This window comes from Corticium candelabrum, chromosome 10 (assembly GCF_963422355.1).
Source record: "Corticium candelabrum chromosome 10, ooCorCand1.1, whole genome shotgun sequence".
In the NCBI taxonomy this organism is placed as follows: domain Eukaryota; kingdom Metazoa; phylum Porifera; class Homoscleromorpha; order Homosclerophorida; family Plakinidae; genus Corticium; species Corticium candelabrum.
The window spans coordinates 2,050,649-2,069,482 of record NC_085094.1 but is presented as its reverse complement, the minus strand read 5'-3'; the positions used below and the strand labels follow the sequence as shown (position 1 = coordinate 2,069,482).

General features: G+C 43.2%; 2 protein-coding genes and 2 long non-coding RNA genes across 4 annotated transcripts in view; all 4 read right to left on the bottom strand.

The window, feature by feature from the left end:
- Positions 1 to 773: 773 nt before the first annotated feature.
- LOC134186052 (carbohydrate sulfotransferase 8-like) lies at positions 774 to 2,026 on the bottom strand. The gene has a single exon (XM_062653960.1). The coding sequence runs from the start codon at positions 2,024 to 2,026 to the stop codon at positions 878 to 880; it is 1,149 nt and encodes a 382-aa protein (XP_062509944.1). The 3' UTR covers positions 774 to 877.
- Positions 2,027 to 11,079: 9,053 nt separating this feature from the next.
- Positions 11,080 to 13,380, bottom strand: LOC134185876 (uncharacterized). Its single transcript, XM_062653760.1, has one exon. The coding sequence runs from the start codon at positions 12,743 to 12,745 to the stop codon at positions 11,402 to 11,404; it is 1,344 nt and encodes a 447-aa protein (XP_062509744.1). The 5' UTR covers positions 12,746 to 13,380; the 3' UTR covers positions 11,080 to 11,401.
- Positions 13,381 to 14,172: 792 nt separating this feature from the next.
- Positions 14,173 to 15,301, bottom strand: LOC134185838 (uncharacterized). The gene is made up of 2 exons (XR_009970843.1): positions 14,451 to 15,301; positions 14,173 to 14,396 (listed from the first exon to the last, which is right to left on the bottom strand). It is a non-coding gene; the product is annotated as an uncharacterized LOC134185838 (long non-coding RNA).
- A 3,228-nt stretch (positions 15,302 to 18,529) lies between these two features.
- LOC134185585 (uncharacterized) overlaps positions 18,530 to 18,834 on the bottom strand; it is a 1,071-nt gene continuing 766 nt past the window's right edge. The window contains exon 3 of the long non-coding RNA XR_009970801.1: positions 18,530 to 18,834. This exon is cut by the window's right edge and continues 13 nt beyond it. This is a non-coding gene — a long non-coding RNA (uncharacterized LOC134185585).

The window sequence follows — 18,834 nt, the reverse complement described above, 5'->3', positions numbered from 1 at the left end:
GAATGGTATATCCAGGCAGCAAAGTCTTGGAAGTCATGTGAAGTTACTGATTCGCCCGTATGTACACAGTTGAATTGGCTGAATGAATTCGAATCTTGTTCTTCTCGCGTTTTTTGGTAGAAATCGACACATAGCGCTTCGAGCGTCGGTGCAAGAAACGTAAGTTGGTAGGTGGGATTCGGTGCAAATAATGCAATCAAAATTTAGAGAGAAACGCAAGCGCTAGAGAAGACCAGCTTCAATCGGCAAGAAATCGTCTATCGCTGGAAGCGTTGGGAAGGACAACGATGCGTGTAGAGTCTATACACGGGACTGGTACGGGCGGGCGTTCGAAAGAACTCTATACAGAGTGTAGCGTTTGCGTGGCGTCGAGAAATTTTACACGGGGTTGACCCCTCAAGAGGGGACCCCATACATTCTGGAAAACTTGGGCCTCATTACTGTTGGTGTGTCAGGATTGGCGTGTACGAGCCAAGTTCGACGGAGATCAAACGCGGAGCGTCAGAAGTATACGCGCGGCCAAGCTTAGGGACAGGCAGACAGAGCTATGTAGACACTAGATACGGTCACTAACGCAACCTCTTACTGCAACGTTTTGATCCTTCCATGGAATTCAGGCTATAATGACTCGCAGACTTCACTCAGCTTTGTCTTCAGTGCGAATTAGAGCCTCGCGGGTACTGAGTGTTTGAAATAGTGCACTCTTTCAAAGCAATAGAATGCGCATGCGCTAGCGTGCCCCTTTAATCTGCAAATGCACAACGCGTTTTTTGAAGTAAAGCTGTAGTGTTGTTTTGCTATTAATTAATATATAGAAACTTGCGAACGAATAGTCGTAATGAAAGTTGCATGTACATTGGAGAGCCGAGTCACTTCATTAAATTAACTTCTGATATCCAAATATCTCGTAGTCGTCGTCGTATTGAGAACTTAAGCGTTCAAATTGAGCAGGTGAAAGTTGAGAGAGAAAAGTGAACTTTGTTTCGTTACCCGATCGGTTTTCTTGTGGCAACTGCAGCCAGGAGGGAGCTCCGAGAGCGTCGAGAACGTAGGCAGATTCGTCCACAACACCAGGACTACTAAAATCGACGAGATAATCATAGTCAATATGACACGGATGACAGATCAAGTGTGTTGGTCTCCAATGAATGTCAAGATCTATATAATGTCTCTTCTCGTTAAAACGTGTGATGAAATTAACAAACTGAGGAAAGGTTATCTCCGGTAGAACTATTGAGACATTGTTGTTACTTGATTGAATGCGAATGTTGTTGTGTCTAAGAATCCGCTTGCACATCGATTTACGAAACGGAGTATCACAAAGTCTAATTTGTCTGTAGTCAGACACGACACGTCCAAGAGGCTCTCTGTACGCCATAAACTTTGTGTAGGTATTCAGCCTGTATTCGATATCCTCATTGTTGAGATACTTATCACTCAAACGAGTCACATACTGAAAGTCGTTTTTCATGATATGGTCTAAAGCTTCTTTTACTGTCGAGAACTTGCCCATGAGGATGAGCATGACAATGCGCCACGTTGTGGTTCCTGCTTTCCTGACTGGACACCAAATGACTCGATTCTTGTCGTCTACCACCAGTTCTGCATATAAAAGTCTTTTCTCTTCGTGAGTAAGGGGTTGCTGAAATCGTGCGCATTTTCTCTTCAACGCCCCTTTCCTGAGAGAGAGACGTTTTTCTGCACGCACCTCTGTACTGAGAGAGAGACGTTTTTCTTCATGCGCCTCTTTTCTGAGAGGGAGAGGCCTTTCTCTAGGCGCCTCTTTTCTGAGAGAGAGGTGTTTTTCTTCATGCGCCTCTTTTCTGAGAGGGAGAGGCCTTTCTCTAGGCGCCTCTTTTCTGAGAGAGAGGTGTTTTTCTTCATGCGCCTCTTTTCTGAGAGGGAGAGGCCTTTCTCTAGGCGCCTCTTTTCTGAGAGAGAGGCGTTTTTCTTCATGCTCCTCTTTTCTGAGAGAGAGACGTTTTTCTTCATGCATCTCTTTTCTGAGAGAGGCGTTTTTCTTCATGCTCCTCTTTTCTGAGAGGGAGAGGCCTCTCTCTTGGCGCCTCTTTTTTGAAAGAGAGGCGTTTTTCTTCATGCGCCTCTTTTCTGAGAGTAAGACGCTTTCTTCATGCGTATCTTTTCTGAGAGGGAGAGGCCTTTCTGTATGCGCCTCTTTTCTGTGAGAGAGACTCTTTTCTGCATGCGCCTCTTTCCTAGGAGACAGACGTGTTTTTGCATGCTCCTCTTTTCTGAGAGAGAGACGTTTTACTGCAGATGGTTGTGTAGGATAAACACGCAGCTGATGAAGTTCTCGATTCCCCGAAAAAGCTGTAATTGTTTCTAAAAATAAACAAGAGCGCTCTTACTGTATGGGCGACGGAACCGGTTTGGCCGGTTCTGCCACTCTCCAAAAATACACTTTTGGTCCATTAGCGTATAGACTTCCCGTCATATTTATATACACTATTATATTTTATTATATATATATACATAATTACCAGTTTGTAGAAAAATTTTTTAAATATTAATTAACTTTGTTTGCTCGCCTGGTAGCTACGCAATTGCTGGGTAATAGAAAAAGCCTAGCAACTTTCAGAACGTTGCTGCTGCACACTTACCAGCATGCAGTGCTGCTCAGGGTTGCCGTTTCCATGGTGATGACGCAAATTGTAGCCTCAGACGAAAAGGACGGTATTTAAAATATGCAACTCAAACTAATTCATTGACCAATTAATTAAGACTTGGTGCCAAGAGAGTTCATAACTTAGATTAAATAATCATTTGACGAAAAGCTGACCAGCTATCCAGTTTGTAGCACTGGCCTAGCTGGCCAGGGGTGGACAGGATTCGGAAATGGGGGATGCACCACATTGACAATCGATTGTAATCTAATACTATATAGTTGTAAGGTTACTGTAGTTTGAACGTTCTGCCTCGAGATGGCGGCCAAAGTCGCTAGACTACATAAACTACTTATACTACCTAGGCTATACAAAACTTAGACTACTGTCGCAATGCAGATTGTACATCAATTGCGCGTGCATGCAGACCCTGCCGGTATAATATTTTTGGTCGAGAAATCTAGGCTTATCTGAGAAATGGGGGTGCACCACCCCCTAGATCCGCCACTGAGGCAGCATGCTTATAGTTGCATATGTAATAATTACAGAAATTTGCTATATTTTATATCAATTTTTTTAATTTAATTAAACGATTAAGAAATTTTTGTCAACAGGTGGAGCTCCAAAATGCCATCTGAGGCCTCAATTTGGGTTCCTTTGTGAAATTCGATCGTCCGGCAGGCAACACTGGCACTCAGTGACTGCAACTTTTCTTATTCAGATATAAATAATTAGACTTAATGTAAACGTGGTGGTGTACAGAGATTCCGACATTAAAATATTGCGCGTCCCCAACTAATCAACAGCAGAGAAGACAGAGCAGCACTAACATATCACTCTACTTGTCCATTCGTCTGCGGATGGTATGAGGTAGTTTAAACGTTCTTAATTCCAATTCTCCTAGCCATTCTTTTGAACAACCTTGAGATAAATTGTGTACCTTTAGCTATCTGACAATAATTGAACGGGACGTCCATGGTAAGGGATGATCTTGTTTACAAAAGCATCAGCAACAGTCTCAGCTCTTGCATCTCGTATAGCTTCAAGTTCCACCCATCAGGTAAATCGATCGACCCTAACTACTGACTACTTCTCGGAAGAGTCCCAATAAGTCAATCCCAACTACCTGAAAAAGCTCCTTTGCACTGAGTTTCCCTGAGGTTACTTACGGGTTGACCAATCTTTCTCGTTTGGCACATTCAGCGCAACTTCACAAACTGACGAATGTTCTGATACACACCTCTCCAGTAGAACTGGCTGGGAACCCTGTGATATGTTTTCTTTCCGTCCAAATGACTGGCAGTAGGAAGGCAGTCTAATGCTGTCAGCACTGAATGTTGGAGAGATGGTGGAACAGGATCGAACTCTGGTGTCTATCCCATTACTTCCATGTACGTGGACCAATAATCCTGTCTGTGTATCAATCTCATACGGGCCCGGCTCTTTCAACATTTCTTCAACACCAGGTGGAGCCACATTCACCGGATTCTTCAGAAACTCAATTGTAGGACCAAGAACAAGGTCTCTTGATCTGTTGACAACTTTGTAGCTTATCTAGACATGGCCAGTTGACTGTCTCTTGGATCACATACACTTCATCTTCCGCAGTCGAATATAGTCTCGACAAGGCATCAGCATTACTATTCTCACGCCCAGGCTTGTAACTAATATCAAAATCAAACTCTTGTAACCTGAACACTCACCTTCCTAGTCGACCCGTCTTATACTTCCCATTCAGCAACCACCTCAAATTTGCATGATCGGTCTGAACAATAATCCGAGGACCTACAAGGTATAGACGCAAAGATTCGCATGCCCAAACAACCGCAAGAAGTCGCGCATCCCATCAGCTCTCACACTCCGTCAAATCCGACTCAGATAGCAAATTGCATGTCATGTCCATCAAGCTGCGCCTAAACTAGAAATCAGAAGCATCTGTTGACAGGATAAATGGGCGTTCCCAATCCGGGTGAGACAAAACAGTGTGCGAGTAAGACAGTTCTTCAGCTCGTCAAATGCCTTCTGTTGTTCAATTCCCCATAGATAAGGTTCACCATCCTTCAATAATCCAGTCAACGGAAGAGCTACAGATGCATAATATTGGATATATTTTTGATAATATTATATGATGTCAGACCAAGGAAAGATCTTAGTTGCGATTTGTCTTTCCGAGGGGCTATACTCTGAACAGCGCTCAGCTTTGTTGGGTTAGGTGATACAGTATGTCTTCTACACTGACTACATAAGCCCCATATAACGTACACTCGATAAACAAAACTCACATTTTGATGGTTTCAGATTCATCTTAGCCTTTCTCAAACGTCGGAATACACTCTCCAATCTTTTAACTAAGGTGATCTTCAAACGTTCCTGGAAATACTATGATGTCATCAAGATAAACCAAACAACTTTGCCACTTTAACCCTGCGAGAACAGAGTCCATCGTTCGCTGAAAAGTTACCAGTCCGTTGCACACTCCAAAGGTAGTACATTAGACTGAAACAGTCCAGAAGGAGATATGATTCAAACGCTGCCTTTCTTTTGTCACTTTTTCTACAAGTATTTGCCAGTCCCCGATTTGCAGATCAAGAGTACCAAAGAACCGTTGCAGCCCCCCCCCCTGAAGTAGATCAATGAGTCGTCGATCCGAGACAAAGGATATCGGTCTTTCTTGGTTACTGCATTGAGTAGCCTGAAGTCAACACAAGATCTACTTAAACCGTCTTTCTTTGGAGCAAGCACTATCGGTGATGCCCAAGCACTTGATGACGGGATAATGACCCCTGTCTGAAGCATCCGATCAACCTGACGCTGTATTTCTTCTTGTTCACTAGCTAGTTGATGTCTTTTAGGGTGGCATGTTGACGGGAAAACTATTTCCAGTGTCAATTCGGTGACAAGCCACATTCAACTGACCAAGGTCCTTGGGACCACATAAAAATAAATCACGATATTCATCGATTAGATGCATCAACCGTTGCCCCTGTTTATCCTGAAGTCTACCAGACACTGTCACATGATTACTCGTTTTCCAGGATTTAGGCTTCCAATCAAATTCACGAATAAAGTCCCCCGAAACAGTAGCTGATCCTTCAGTGTCTGAAAACCAAACAGTACGTCATAGCCTCATCACAAAGAGTCACAGGTTTGGGTGATGCCGATGTCAAAACACATGTTCTGCTTTCCGACACATTCGCCATTCCTCTACTCTCCTGACAAGAGCCAGTCGGTCAGCACACTTCGAATTGGTAAGCAAACAGAAGCATCCTTTCCAAGTGCAACAGTACTGTACCTTTGCCATAATCTAAAACAGCATTCGCTTGCGACAGAAAACCACTTCCCAGTAAAACAGGGTACACGAACTCCTTGACTACGACAAACGTATGGACCACAGAATCATTTCCAACTGTTACAGTTAGCGTCACTGTTCCAATTGATTCTTTTGATCTTCCATTGGCTGCCACAAATTGCAGTTATTGCCTCCGTCCGCAGGCACTCCAATACTCTTAGCAAATTCCTGGGAGACTAACCATTATTAGATGCACAACAATCAAGAACACAAGCAACAGGCTGACACGCACCAACAGTCAGCTCACAAGATGGTAACTGTCCCTTGGTATTTGTATCTTCTACTTTCATAGCTGGTGGTGCAGACTCCATGAGTTGCCTTGGTTGATCAACCAAACGATTCACTTGACCTGTGTGAGTAGGAGCAGTGCCATCTTTTGATGTTCATGTAGCTGTTGTAACACTTCTTTGTAGAGCAGTCGCACTTGCTCTAATACTGCTAGGCTTGCTACCATCATTACGTGTTGGCCATTTCGCTCTACACACAGCGGCACGATGTCCAGGCTTACCGCAACGAAAGCAATCTCCTTAGCTAATTAAACTTCCGGGCAACAGCTCCTCTAGCAGGCCGATCGCGATTAGTGTGGGATGGCTTCTTCATCACACTTCCCACCACACCTGAAGTGTTGTTGCATGCCATCTGTTTCATCAGTTGCATCTGCTGGCCCATCATCTCCTTCGAAACAGACAATACCTCTTCTTGCTGTGCCGCTAGACTTCTTACTAACTCGTGGGTGGGATCAGAAGGCATTGCATGTGTACAGCCCCTATTTTGTTCACGGTTACTATTTTATTCGCGTGAAAAATTGACAAAATAGGCAACTTTCTGCCCAGAACAAGGTCACTTTTCTCTATGTACTTTGCCGTGTCTAGAGTACATTTGCTAGGAGAAAAGATATTTATAAGGGAAGAAATGTGCGTGAACAAATAGGGGCAAATATGAGCAAAATAGGGCCGTGAACAAAATAGTACCAGTGAACAAAATAGGAGCTGTACAGCATGCGTTCACTCGTAGCTCACTCTTACGCTGAGATTGTAAAGGGCATTGAATGCGATCCACCTTTGGGCACACTCACTAGCTACCTTCAGCGTGACTGGTTGGTCTCTCTTTAGTTCAGCATAGAATTCTGGGCGCAAACCCTCGTAAAACCAAGTCACAACAGAAAAGTCACAACAGACAACTCAGGTAAGGGGCGGCATTGATTCTCATACTTTGTTGCAGCTGCCCTAGCGCCTCACGAAAGCATGCACTGTACGCTAGGACACGACATTACCGGACGGTAACGAGCTGTCGGTTCCAATGGTACACAGGGTTGGTGGGGCCAAATCGACGTTTCAGCAAGTCTTTGAAAGCGTCCCACCTAGCTACGTCAATGGAACTCAGCACGCAGCTGCGGTATTCCCTAAGTGCGTTGCCAGCTAAGGCGACAATGGCCATACGTAACTTCTTTTCATCATTCCAGCTCTCCGTCTCCGCGACATTGTCAACACGGAAGAGCCGTGTTTCCACATCACCTCTCTCTTCGATAGAATCTGTCGAGCACAACGTGATAATTAGTTGCTCGCAACTCACTTGACTCGCAAGACTTCGCACCGCTGGAAGATCTGCAACACTCAATCGTCAGAACAAGCCAGCTGTCACACACACGAAGAAAATGAAATCTGCCCCGGTCTTCCACCAAATTGTAACGAGGTTACGGCTTGTCGACGTTCACTAGCTCGGGGAAGCACCAACGCACGGGTAACAGAACAATGAAACATACACACAAAACCAGTTGCAATACACCAACCGCACTCTCTGTCACAACACTCCTCGAATCCAACAGACTACTGTCTGTTCCCCATAAGTGTGAACTTTGAAAATCATCAATGAATATCTCCTCTGTTTTTTGGACTTTCGCGATGATCTCTGTATCGTTAGAAACCGCTAAGTCTAGCATTTCTGTTTATCAAATTACCTAAACCCTTCCTACAAACGAAACGGAAGGATAATACTTTGACATGTCAAAGACAAACGGGTAGAGCAATGGTTATTGCTGAGCGCAGCGAGGCTTCTAACCCGGGTCGTACAACAGAAATGGGCGTGGTCCTATATGGGTCTCCATCGACCTTTTGGTGTGTGTGTGTGTGTGTGTGTGTGTGTGTGTGTGTGTGTGTGTGTGTGTGTGTGTGTGTGTGTGTGTGTGTGTGTCTGTGTCTGTGTGTGTGTGTGTGTGTCTGTGTGTCTGTGTGTCTCCGTGTCTGTGTGTCTCCGTGTCTGTGTGTCTCCGTGTCTGTGTGTCTCCATGTCTGTGTGTCTCCGTGTCTCTGTGTCTCTGTCTCTCTGTGTCTCTCTGTCTCTCTCTGTCTCTGTGTCTCTGTCTGTGTCTCTGTCTGTGTCTCTGTCTCTGTCTGTGTCTCTGTCTGTGTCTCTGTCTGTGTCTCTGTCTGTGTCTTTGTCTGTGTCTGTGTCTGTGTCTGTGTGTGTGTGTGTGTGTGTGTGTGTGTGTGTGTGTGTGTGTGTGTGTGTGTGTGTGTGTATGTGGTGTGTGTGTGTGTGTGTGTGTGTGTGTGTGTGTGTGTGTGTGTGTGTGTGTGTGTGTGTGTGTGTGTGGTGTGTGTGTGTGTGTGCGTGTGTGTACACAAATCTCAAATTTCTCCTCCCCACGACCATGTTTCATGATAGGACCTACCTTAAAATATCGTTTCCGTGTCCGACTACAGATGAGTCTAAGAACGATTTGTCTAAGTGACCGAACGGCGGAGAAAATGCTTCCTGAACTTTCGTCGCCCCATCCTTTTGTATTGTAGCTAGGGACTGTGTGTACTTGACAACCAAGAAACACCTTTAGTAGCCGAATGCCACCTACAGTCAACTATTCACACGTCCCATACTACAATCAATCCTTTACTAGACTGTGCTGCATCTAACACTGTTGATAGTCAATGTTTGCTGATATCAATTTCTACGTCAGTAAATAGGTACCATACCACTGTCGTTACAACGGAACTGAGTGCATACCTAGACTGTACATTTCAATTGTCTTGATCACGATCGCAAAACGACGACTACCTATACCAGGCCTAGAAACGTAATATAACTACTAGGAAGTTTGCATGTTGAAGCAAATACGTATTGTCAAGCTAGGACTCGGCGTTTCAGTAGACGGTCTGAAAGCTCCGTTGGAAGTGTTACTCACGCACGCGAGGCGCCTACGGATACCATACACTTACTGTCTGTTCACCATAAGCGTGAACTTTGAAATTCATCAATATCTCTGCTGTTTAGTGGACTTTCGCGATGATCTCGGTATCATTAGAAACCGCTAGGTCTGGCATTTCTGTTTATCAAATTATCTAAGCCCTTTCTACAAACGAAACGGAAGGATAGTACTTGTGCAAATCAAACACAAACGGGTGGAGCAATGGCTATTATTCAATTATCTTGTAAGACCAACGGATCAGCGACTGGAACCATTTAAGATTATTGGTATAACATGGTCCAACTGGGGCAGCTCTTAGTGCTCTAATGTGCACACCTGGTGTGACGTCTACTTCATTACTCACTTCCGAGTTTACACTTACAGGAATAGACAGTATTTTACGTCTAGCTCATGATCATTTAGAGTCTACTAGAGAACACAGCTTATTATTACTAAAGTCCGTTCATGCATTAGATGGACTGAGGAATTCAGCGCGTAGCAGGAGTATAGTATGGGTTTCCGAGGTCTAATTAATATCGATGGACAGCTCTTGAAGAGCTTAATTCAATTATAATAATCATATATTTCTTGCTATGAACAGAAGACCAGCATTAAGCAACTTCCGGAATTGTAATGAGTTAGCGGGTGGAGACAAGCTTAATCAGATCAATCTAGAGACAACCCCCAGTGAGATAACTCTTTATCAAACTAAGAAGGAGTGTAACAAAATACTAATGACACAAACAATTAGAAACTCGTGTACAGTACAAGCAAGCATTCATTGATTTCCTGTGGCTTGCATTTGATCTTCGTCATAGCTCTCTGTGGAATCAGACTCACCAGCATCTGACTCTTCGTTAGGGTTTACTTCAATCACCATATCTAGTGGTTTGCGTCCTCGTGACAACACACGCTAAGAATGCAATCAGTCTAAGATAGCTTCTTATACAAACATTACATCCGGCTTTCTTGATAATCTGTTTAGCTAAGGTCCAACCCTCAGGCACGAGTCCATCTAATTCGTGAACAGACATTAGTGTGAAAATATGTAGGCGGAGCCACGACAATTGTGTGCAGTCCATCTAAAAACCGTTTCTAAATCTGCCTTCGTTTTTAGTCGTGCTACATTTGCTCAAACTCTTTAGCTAGTCAACCGTAGTGCTAACTAAATTAGAGTGCATGCTTACCGTCATTGGTGTGAAACAGCAGCCATCCGCACAGCAACATGGCTGAATAGATTGCTACTAGGAAGACGATCAGCAAGAATCTAGACTTAGAGAAACGAAGAGTTTCCATTTCCGACGTTTACGTGTCGCAGGAATAGCTCTTGCAGGTACTCGACGTGTAAATCTTGTGAACAATAGTCTCAACAACACATAATTAATTAATAATGTTACGTCTGCACGGGGTACAGTGTTGTAGGCGCCTCGCTTTCGTCCGACACTTCCAACGGAGATTTCAGACCGTCTACTGAAACGCCGAGTCCTAGCTAGACAATACGTATTTGTCGAAACCCTAGCTGTCACGGAAGTAAACATGCAAACTTTCTAGTAGTTTAGATTACGTACACCCATTTCTGTTGTGCGACCCGGATTAGAAGCCTCGCTACGCTCGGCTACAATAAACTTATATGCACAAACAGACTACTAGGCACTAGTCTCAACCACACCTTCCCTTCCTTATTGTGTTTACACTACTATGCCTGTACAACATTGTCTACAAATTTAAACGTTTTAGAGGACGTCTATTTCGAGCCGGATTTCTTCTTGTCATCGGATGTGTAATCTTGGCTTGGGGAGTCGGATCTGTAGCGTTATTGGGTTCGTATTCAGGCACCAGACACGTATTTCTATTGTCTTTAACACACAACGTAAGACTACAGACTCTATACACTCTAAAGTCTGTCCCAGCATTAAAGTCACAACCGAAAACGGGCAGCTGAGGGGCCACTTTGGAAGATACGGGATTGATACGGGCATCATTGGATAGCTCTTGATTCCCTTTATTCAATTATGGCAACGTGTTGTTCATAGGGTGTATTAGAGAGGAGATACAGCACACTTTGGAAATATAATGAGATAGAGGGTGGAGTTATGTCAATCAACGTTCTCTAAATGCATAGCTTGCCAAATTAGTTTCAACTCTTTAAGATAAAGACTGTAATTGAGACTGAAGTTGATACTCTAATGGACATATAAATTAGCTACCTGCTGTTGCTACGCCCTGTACAATACCAAAGGTCAACAGTTAGTCACTTTCTGTATCGCTAACAGTTTCTTCAGACTCAGAGCTCGAGGTGTCGCCATGGCCTACTTCTATTACCATTCGCTCAACTAGGTCGTCCATCAGTCCGTCTACTTCCCAATAGTGCTTCTCCACCTTTTCTCTTACATGTTCCACACAGCCAGCCCATCGATCTGGTGTGACTTCCAGCATTCCTTCTCTGGCAAGTTGCAAAATGTTCTCCATAGTAAAACCACTGATCCCTGTATTCTTTCTAGCTGCATAACCTTTGACTTGTGCCCATGCGAGCTCTATAGGATTTAGTTCACAGTGACCAACAGGGAGACGCAAACAGCTGTGTCCCTTTTCTTGTGCAAAGACGTCTGTTTGGTATACAGAAACAGGATTGGTTGCCCAAATTAAGAAATATAGTTCAGCTTTTAACATCTTCTTTTCATGGCGAATTTTATGCTTTGCAAGCCAGTCTAACATATCCTGTTTTCTGCTTGACTTGGTTGGTATTTTTTCAACAACTGCGTTGTGGTACTTGGCATTATCCAACACAATCACAGATCGAGGTGGACAGTTTGGTAACAGCTTCTCTCTAAACCACTCCATGAAATGTAAAATATTCATTTCGTTGTGATAATCGCCTGAGTCTCTTTTGCCAACAAAAATCAGTTCAGCTCCATCAATCCACCCTTGCTCACAACCTGCATGAAGGATTATGAGTCGTTTTCCTTTACCACTAGGAATCTTGAGGCCACCTTTCCCGTCATAGTCTGTCCAGCATTTTGTCACTGTATGGTGCTGATTTAGCCATGTTTCATCAAGGTAGATAATAGGCCTACCTTCTGATCGAAATCGTTTGATTTCTTTCAGGTATTGGGCTCGTGAGGCCACAATGCGGTGCTGTTCGTATAAACATTTTTTTCTGTTCATAGTTTTATGTCGAAAGCCCATTCTGCTAATGATCCTATGCAAACTTGCCCTTGAATATGGAAACTCCTCTTCTTCTACTAGAGCAGCGTGGAGTAGTGTTAATGTGGGGAAGACTTTGTCAGTGTAGAATTTATGAATTCTTCTCCTGATTACAGCCTCTTGAAAATTGTCTGTGTACTCTCTAACTGGTCCACTGTGTTCTTTTCTCCCTCTCTTCCTTGGACTTTCAATATGTCCCTTATCTTTATGTTCTCTGCAGATTCTGTAGATTGTTCTCTGGTGCATCCCTGTTGCTTCTGCTACTCTCTGGATCGGTTTGTCCAGAAGGATGGGGCCATCCTCCTTTTCTTTCACAAAGAAATCTCTCACGGAAAGCACAATTGACTTTTCTATACTTCTTATATGTCTTCCTGATTGTGTTGCCATTGGAAAATAGATAGAAAATATTCAAACACTAGCAGACCAGAATTAAAACTGAAAGCCAAAACTGACAATGCAGAGAGCGTTGGGTGTAGGCAATGCGTGGGACCTCCAAATGGAATCTCTGGTGACTGCTATAAACTTGTTACGTCACCTGCACTACACAGTCTGTTTCCGGTTTGGATACTGTTATCATTTTGCTTCTGAAAATGCATCTGAGTTCTGATTGACTGCAGACTACTAAGTTAGAACTTGGACTGTAACAGTTATGGGGCTTATTGAGTTCCAACCAGCCGCGTAAAAGAAAATGCGTTGCAATTATTTTTACACAGCTGCAAAGGACAGATGTCCGCTAATTAGGCAGGCCCTCCCAAGTTGCACACCACATAGATCTACTGAAGAACTTCTTGTAGCCAAGCTACTGTAGCTAAAAGATTCGGATGTTGTGGGTACGTACAGGGAACACTTACTTATCTAGTACCTGTGTTAGTTTACCTGGAGGGGATAGTAAACTGAGGCTAACTGGATCTATAATTGATTGTTGCAACAACATTGCATATGGTCCTTACAAGGTGCAGGGTTTCCTCAGCCACTCCCAAGTTACTCCCCCAAACCCATTATGACTTTAATTCTGGGACAGACTTTAGTTACACCCCAACCGGTCAATACGTCTCGAATGACTCACTCTCTACGCATGCTCATTCAAGCACTCGCGTGACATCATAGTAACTAATAATAGTATCATACTCAGTCACACTACAGGATCCTCTCGATCTTCTGATTCGATAGGTGAGGGTTGGTCTTTCTGAGCGGTCCACTGAAATATCTGCATGGACCAGTGGTCATAAGTCTAGTCTATCATCTCTTTTCAGTTGATCAGCATGTCTGTGTACAACTCCCTCTTTGCTTTGGATGTGGCAATCGACAGCTTCTGGTTTTTCGTTAGCCAGTCCATAGCCATTTATCTGTTCCTCGATAATCCCTTACTAGAGCGCTCTTGACTTCCTACCCGGCCCAGACGTGACCGATTTTATGAAAATATTTATTTCTCTTAAGGTATCTCTCCGGTCACCGCCCCCGCATGGTTCCGGTAGTCAATGTCCAGTCAAACTAATATCAATAGAACTTCGCGACCATTGCTTCAAACCAGTTGAAACTGAGTGAGAGGGTAAAACAATGTAAATAAAAGCGTTCACACGTTCGAGAATGAAAATTGGGCATCTAGCAAATCTAGAATCACGTATAGGTCTCGTTTGACATGATTCCGCAACTCTTGTGCAAAATCCCGCAAGTGGACGTTGGCAACTCTCGGGCATATGCTCCGTTTCATCGATTGCTTTGTTCACGCTAAGTTTCAAAGCTGTACATCGACGTCTCGAGGAGCCCTATCGAAAACACGTGCTTCCGTGGCACTCCCGTGGCACTCCCGTATCTTGAATTCTTCACAGAAACACTATTTCACTCGCAAACTCGGTTTTTTGCTATTTATAACAACACGTAACCCTCATTACGGTTCATGAACTTGAACCAAACTACGTATTGGCTATTTACATAATACAGTACATCACATTCTATCTAGAAATATATAAAGAGTCGATTTTCAACTTCCCCACTGCAGTAGCCTACTCAGATCAGAGTAGAAATTAGCAGCCATTCTCTATCACAAAAAAAATTCAATCACAGCACATGACACAAAACCTGTTGACCAAACTTATGCTCTTGTTAGGGTTACCCAGGCCAGACCACGTGGAGGTCAGAGCATATACTGGCCCAAAATTTTAGGCCATATATATTATGTTCTGCCACTAAGAGATAAGAGAGATCATCACAACTCGTCATCAAAATCCCAGTCTTCCAGACCCAAGATCGGACGAGCTCGTTTCTGTTGCGATGAACGCCTCGTCGGTTGGATGTCTTGCACGCAAACCCAAACCTCCTCTCTCCAATCTTTAGAACAAGTGAGCCACGCTTACACGTGGCGCACACGGCTGCTTGTTGCAATACTCCAGACAACAAGGAGAGGTCTATCAACACGCGATCCTCCGACTCCACGAAGGATTCGCGTCCCACTGCCCTTCTGGGAACGAAGCGAGCTTGTTTCTTCTTTGGGGGCATCACAAAACTGTCGAAACAATCGACAAAACTCTCGAAACTCTCGAAAAATCGCTTCAAATGTCGCCTCACGGTCGAACAATAGAATGACGCACTGCCGGATGTTGTTGACACAACGTGCCAATCAATTACAACACCAATCATCATTGGTCAGTTAACATGCATTTTAGGCGGAGCTTGCGGTTGCTACACAACCGATAGCAACCACACCCCAATATTGCGCACAAGTGGTCTGCGCATTATTTTGTAAATTACATAAAAATTATACATATGTATATTTGAAAGCAACGACACGTCATGTGAACAGCCGGGCTCTTCATCTACCTACCCACGTGTTAGAATTCCCGTACAAACCGAACATGGCGGCGTAACCAGACGAAGAAATGGGCTGCTGTTGAGCTACCACCCGTTCAAACGTGTCTCCTCCTTCTTGCCATAACTCTTCGCATTGGGAGAATTACGAAGAGCCTTTCTGAGGTAATGTTCCTAGATAGATTAGCTATTTTTGAGCGGACTTTGATATAGTTCTGTGATTTGACGTTATATGCGGGGGTGTATGCTACAACCTACCTTAACTCTTTCCTTTATAATTTCATTTCATCATCAATTGGTACGTCTGCAAAGTGACAATATTCAAAACTCCTGGCTTCAGTTTCAAATCGACGTGCATTCTTGATTAACCTTGCACTTCCGGTATTCCGCGACGGTACACGTACATACAACATCACTACTACGTGTACTAGTAGCTCCATTCGTCTCTTAGTCACAGTTAGTCTAGATGCCAGTGTGAACAGTTACGCTCCAAGTCGAGATAGAACGTTTTCGACTGTGTTCTGTGACTTCCCGTTTGCATGACGTCAGCCGTTAATAATTAATTAATTGAATTAATTAATAATGTTCATGTATGTCTATTGAGTCGGGCCGTAGCAAATAAATAAATTAAATAGGCGGTTCGGCAGAACTCCGGCAAATGCCGGACTTTTCCAAAAGTTCAGTTTTGCTAATCGACGACTAGAGTGAACTTCTAGAACAGGGTGTAGCTGATTAAATGCACACTAGATATTTTATATCTCTAGACTCGCTCTTCGTTTCAGGACAGAATCCGGGACGTCGTCCAACTTATCCGGGATTGCTATCTAGCAGACACCAAAAGCATACTACATCAAAGCATCAAGACTTTCCTAGCCAACCTCACCATGCAGCCTCTGAACATCAGTTTTTCGAAGAGGTTATTTGAAAAACAGAAGACTTTTCAGGCCGTCAGCTAACGACGTTGTGTTTTGTCATCTGTTTAGAAAGTGGCTTGCTCATGATGTCTAGGCCTAATGCTGCTTTTGTAAGTAAACTGTGGAGTAATCCAATAACTTGATATTTAATTTATTTTCATACTATTAATTATTTAGGTCTTAATTAATTAACGAATGCATCTAATCAATTGATTTGCTGGACCATTTTTAGATACTTGCTATGGCCCAGTCCTGCACACATAAAAAAGAACGTACCTTCTTCCATAAATAACGTGCTTCTGTTTATTAAGTTTGTCAGATGTTAATTAAAACATTGTTAGTATGTAGGTAATGTTTGTATGTCTATCAACATGTAGCATAAAACATCCGGGATATTTTGGTGCCAATTAAAGGTCACTCTGTCGCCAATCTAGTAACTTATTACTTGGTGACAGAAAATTTGTAGCTGGACACTCCTGAAAACTTGCACCACAGCTGAACAACCTCATTGCGTTGCTTGATATTGTTTTCTAGAGAAGTAAATGCTGCAACTGCATCTAGGTATATCTGCAACACATTCGTCTCAAAGCTGGTTGCGTAATTTACCTTAGCCGTGATTGTGCTAAGGTTGTTGTAATACCTTGTAGCCCAAGGATTCTTAGGAATTACCGGACACTTGGAATGCAGCATATGTGTTCATTATTGCTGGTGTTAATTCACGTGCCAGATGTCGACAATCCCATGTGCTAGTCAATCTGTGTCCAGCCCTCTTGTCATGGTCTTCATGGTTATTAATCAGTACCAGCTACTGTGTGTGCAGCAGCTGTTCCCTAATGTCAGCTAATTTGCAGCCAAGTGTTTAGCACTTTAGTGTTTCTTTGTTTTGATAGCTGTGCGCATGACTGCTGTTTTGTTTGGTCTGATTGTGAACCATTTTCTTGGCAGTGACGAATCGGGTGCCTTAGCGTAACTAGCATTATAGTTTTCTGTTGTGTAGCCACCCCAACTTAGGTGAGTGGCATAAGTAGTTGGGATGCCGTTTTAGCCAAACTTCAGAATTCTTCCATGCCATGAGTGAATTACTAACGTGATGTGGCATCTCAAGCAGATGTGTGACGATGTGGGGAGGAGAAGCATGGGGAGTGATGGAAGAAAGCTGTGTAGAGAGCCCAGAGGGCCAATGTAGAGCCTACGCTTTCCAGAAGATGTAGTTGGCAAACACAGTGTAACAATACCTATGGATTCACCAGTAGCCTACTTTCATCGAGCCATCATAGTATAACACCATTGCTAGGTGAGGTAATTGCCTAGTCTGACACACAATGGTCATTTGCAGAGAGTGAGATGGTACCTCATGTGTTCCATTGTGATATTCTCAAAGCTCAAGAGTTCATGCTACAGTTTTTCACCAGTGAAGATAATGGCTTGCCAGCAGGCACCAGTGATGACACATTCAAAGCTGAGCTGAGTTGCTGGATTGACGCGAGTAACTGCACGTGCATGGTGAAACTCAGGCTGTCATCTTGAGCTCCCCAGAGGCTGCTCTAAAGCTGGCTCGTCTCTCTCTCTCTCTCTCTCTCTCTCTCTCTCTCTCTCTCTCTCTCTCTCTCTCTCTCTCTCTCTCTCTCTCCACAATTGCAGCATTGCTACAAATTGTTTGCACATGGCCAGTAACTAGTTGTGAGTTTGAGCGCTCAATTAGTGCTATGGGTAGGATAAAAGTTAGCATATTGCATGCGGCCCACAGTGGGTCAGCAGTGGTTCTTTGATCTAGCACTCCTTGACATTCATTATTCAATCCCTGTGGACCAAGAAAGTCATCCAGCAATATCTGGTGTTTGTTTAGTGCAAAACTATGTTTACAAATAAAAATTGTACACAAGTGTCACTGTAATGTACATATACAACTGTAATTTTGGCAGTAGACGTATTGTCAGCTATGCTTTATCATTATGTTTGTAGTCATGCTTAGCTAAATAAGAATGGACATTATGCTAGAGTTACATCGTAACTTTTTTTCTAGCCAGTTGATGTCTATTTTGTTTCTACAATTGTCTTGCGTCTTCCAATTTTGCTGGAAATCACCTGTTGTACCGCACTAGTTACACCACTAGTTGTAACTTAGTGGTGTAACTAGTTAGATTTATAGTTAGATTTATATATTTATTTATACAGATATCATACAGCTGCAAACAAAATAGGTGTATATACTGTAGTACTGCATGTACATGTACAGTATGCAAACTCTGTAGAAGGACTTTTTTTGGTAGTCTTATGTAATCATGCATTCTCCTAGTGATACTTTGATACATAAATATATGGTAGTGATGCTATGCTGTGTGTGTCCATTTGTTGATTTGTGTTTTGAGTGAGTGGCGCGTGAGTGTGCCTATAGCAGGTACAAGGAGATTCAATCTTAACTTAAAATTCTTTCACTATGTTCCACTGTGTTGGTTGTCTTGTCTGTTGATGTTTATATCTGGTAAACTGTGATAAATTATATTAGGCATGACATGACAGTAAAACAGGATATTATCAGACCGAGACAACCTACTTGAGCCAGCCACATGATGTGTTATCTCAATACACACAGCCCTAGCACACTAAAGCATGCTTCCCATGAAATACTGATCTACTCCTATGACACTGCTAACTGGTCCATCTTTCTGTTGGTATTAGTTTTGTTGGAGAGCTTGTATACAATAAGATATACTAAGTAACCCACTTTCACCTTCGGCATGCATTCCACAGCTGCAG

Excerpts from the sequence above, each read along its gene's own strand:
- LOC134186052 (XM_062653960.1), bottom strand. The coding sequence starts at position 2,026 with ATGAAGAAAAACGCCTCTCTCAGAAAAGAGATGCATGAAGAAAAACGT.
- LOC134185876 (XM_062653760.1), bottom strand. The coding sequence starts at position 12,745 with ATGGCAACACAATCAGGAAGACATATAAGAAGTATAGAAAAGTCAATT.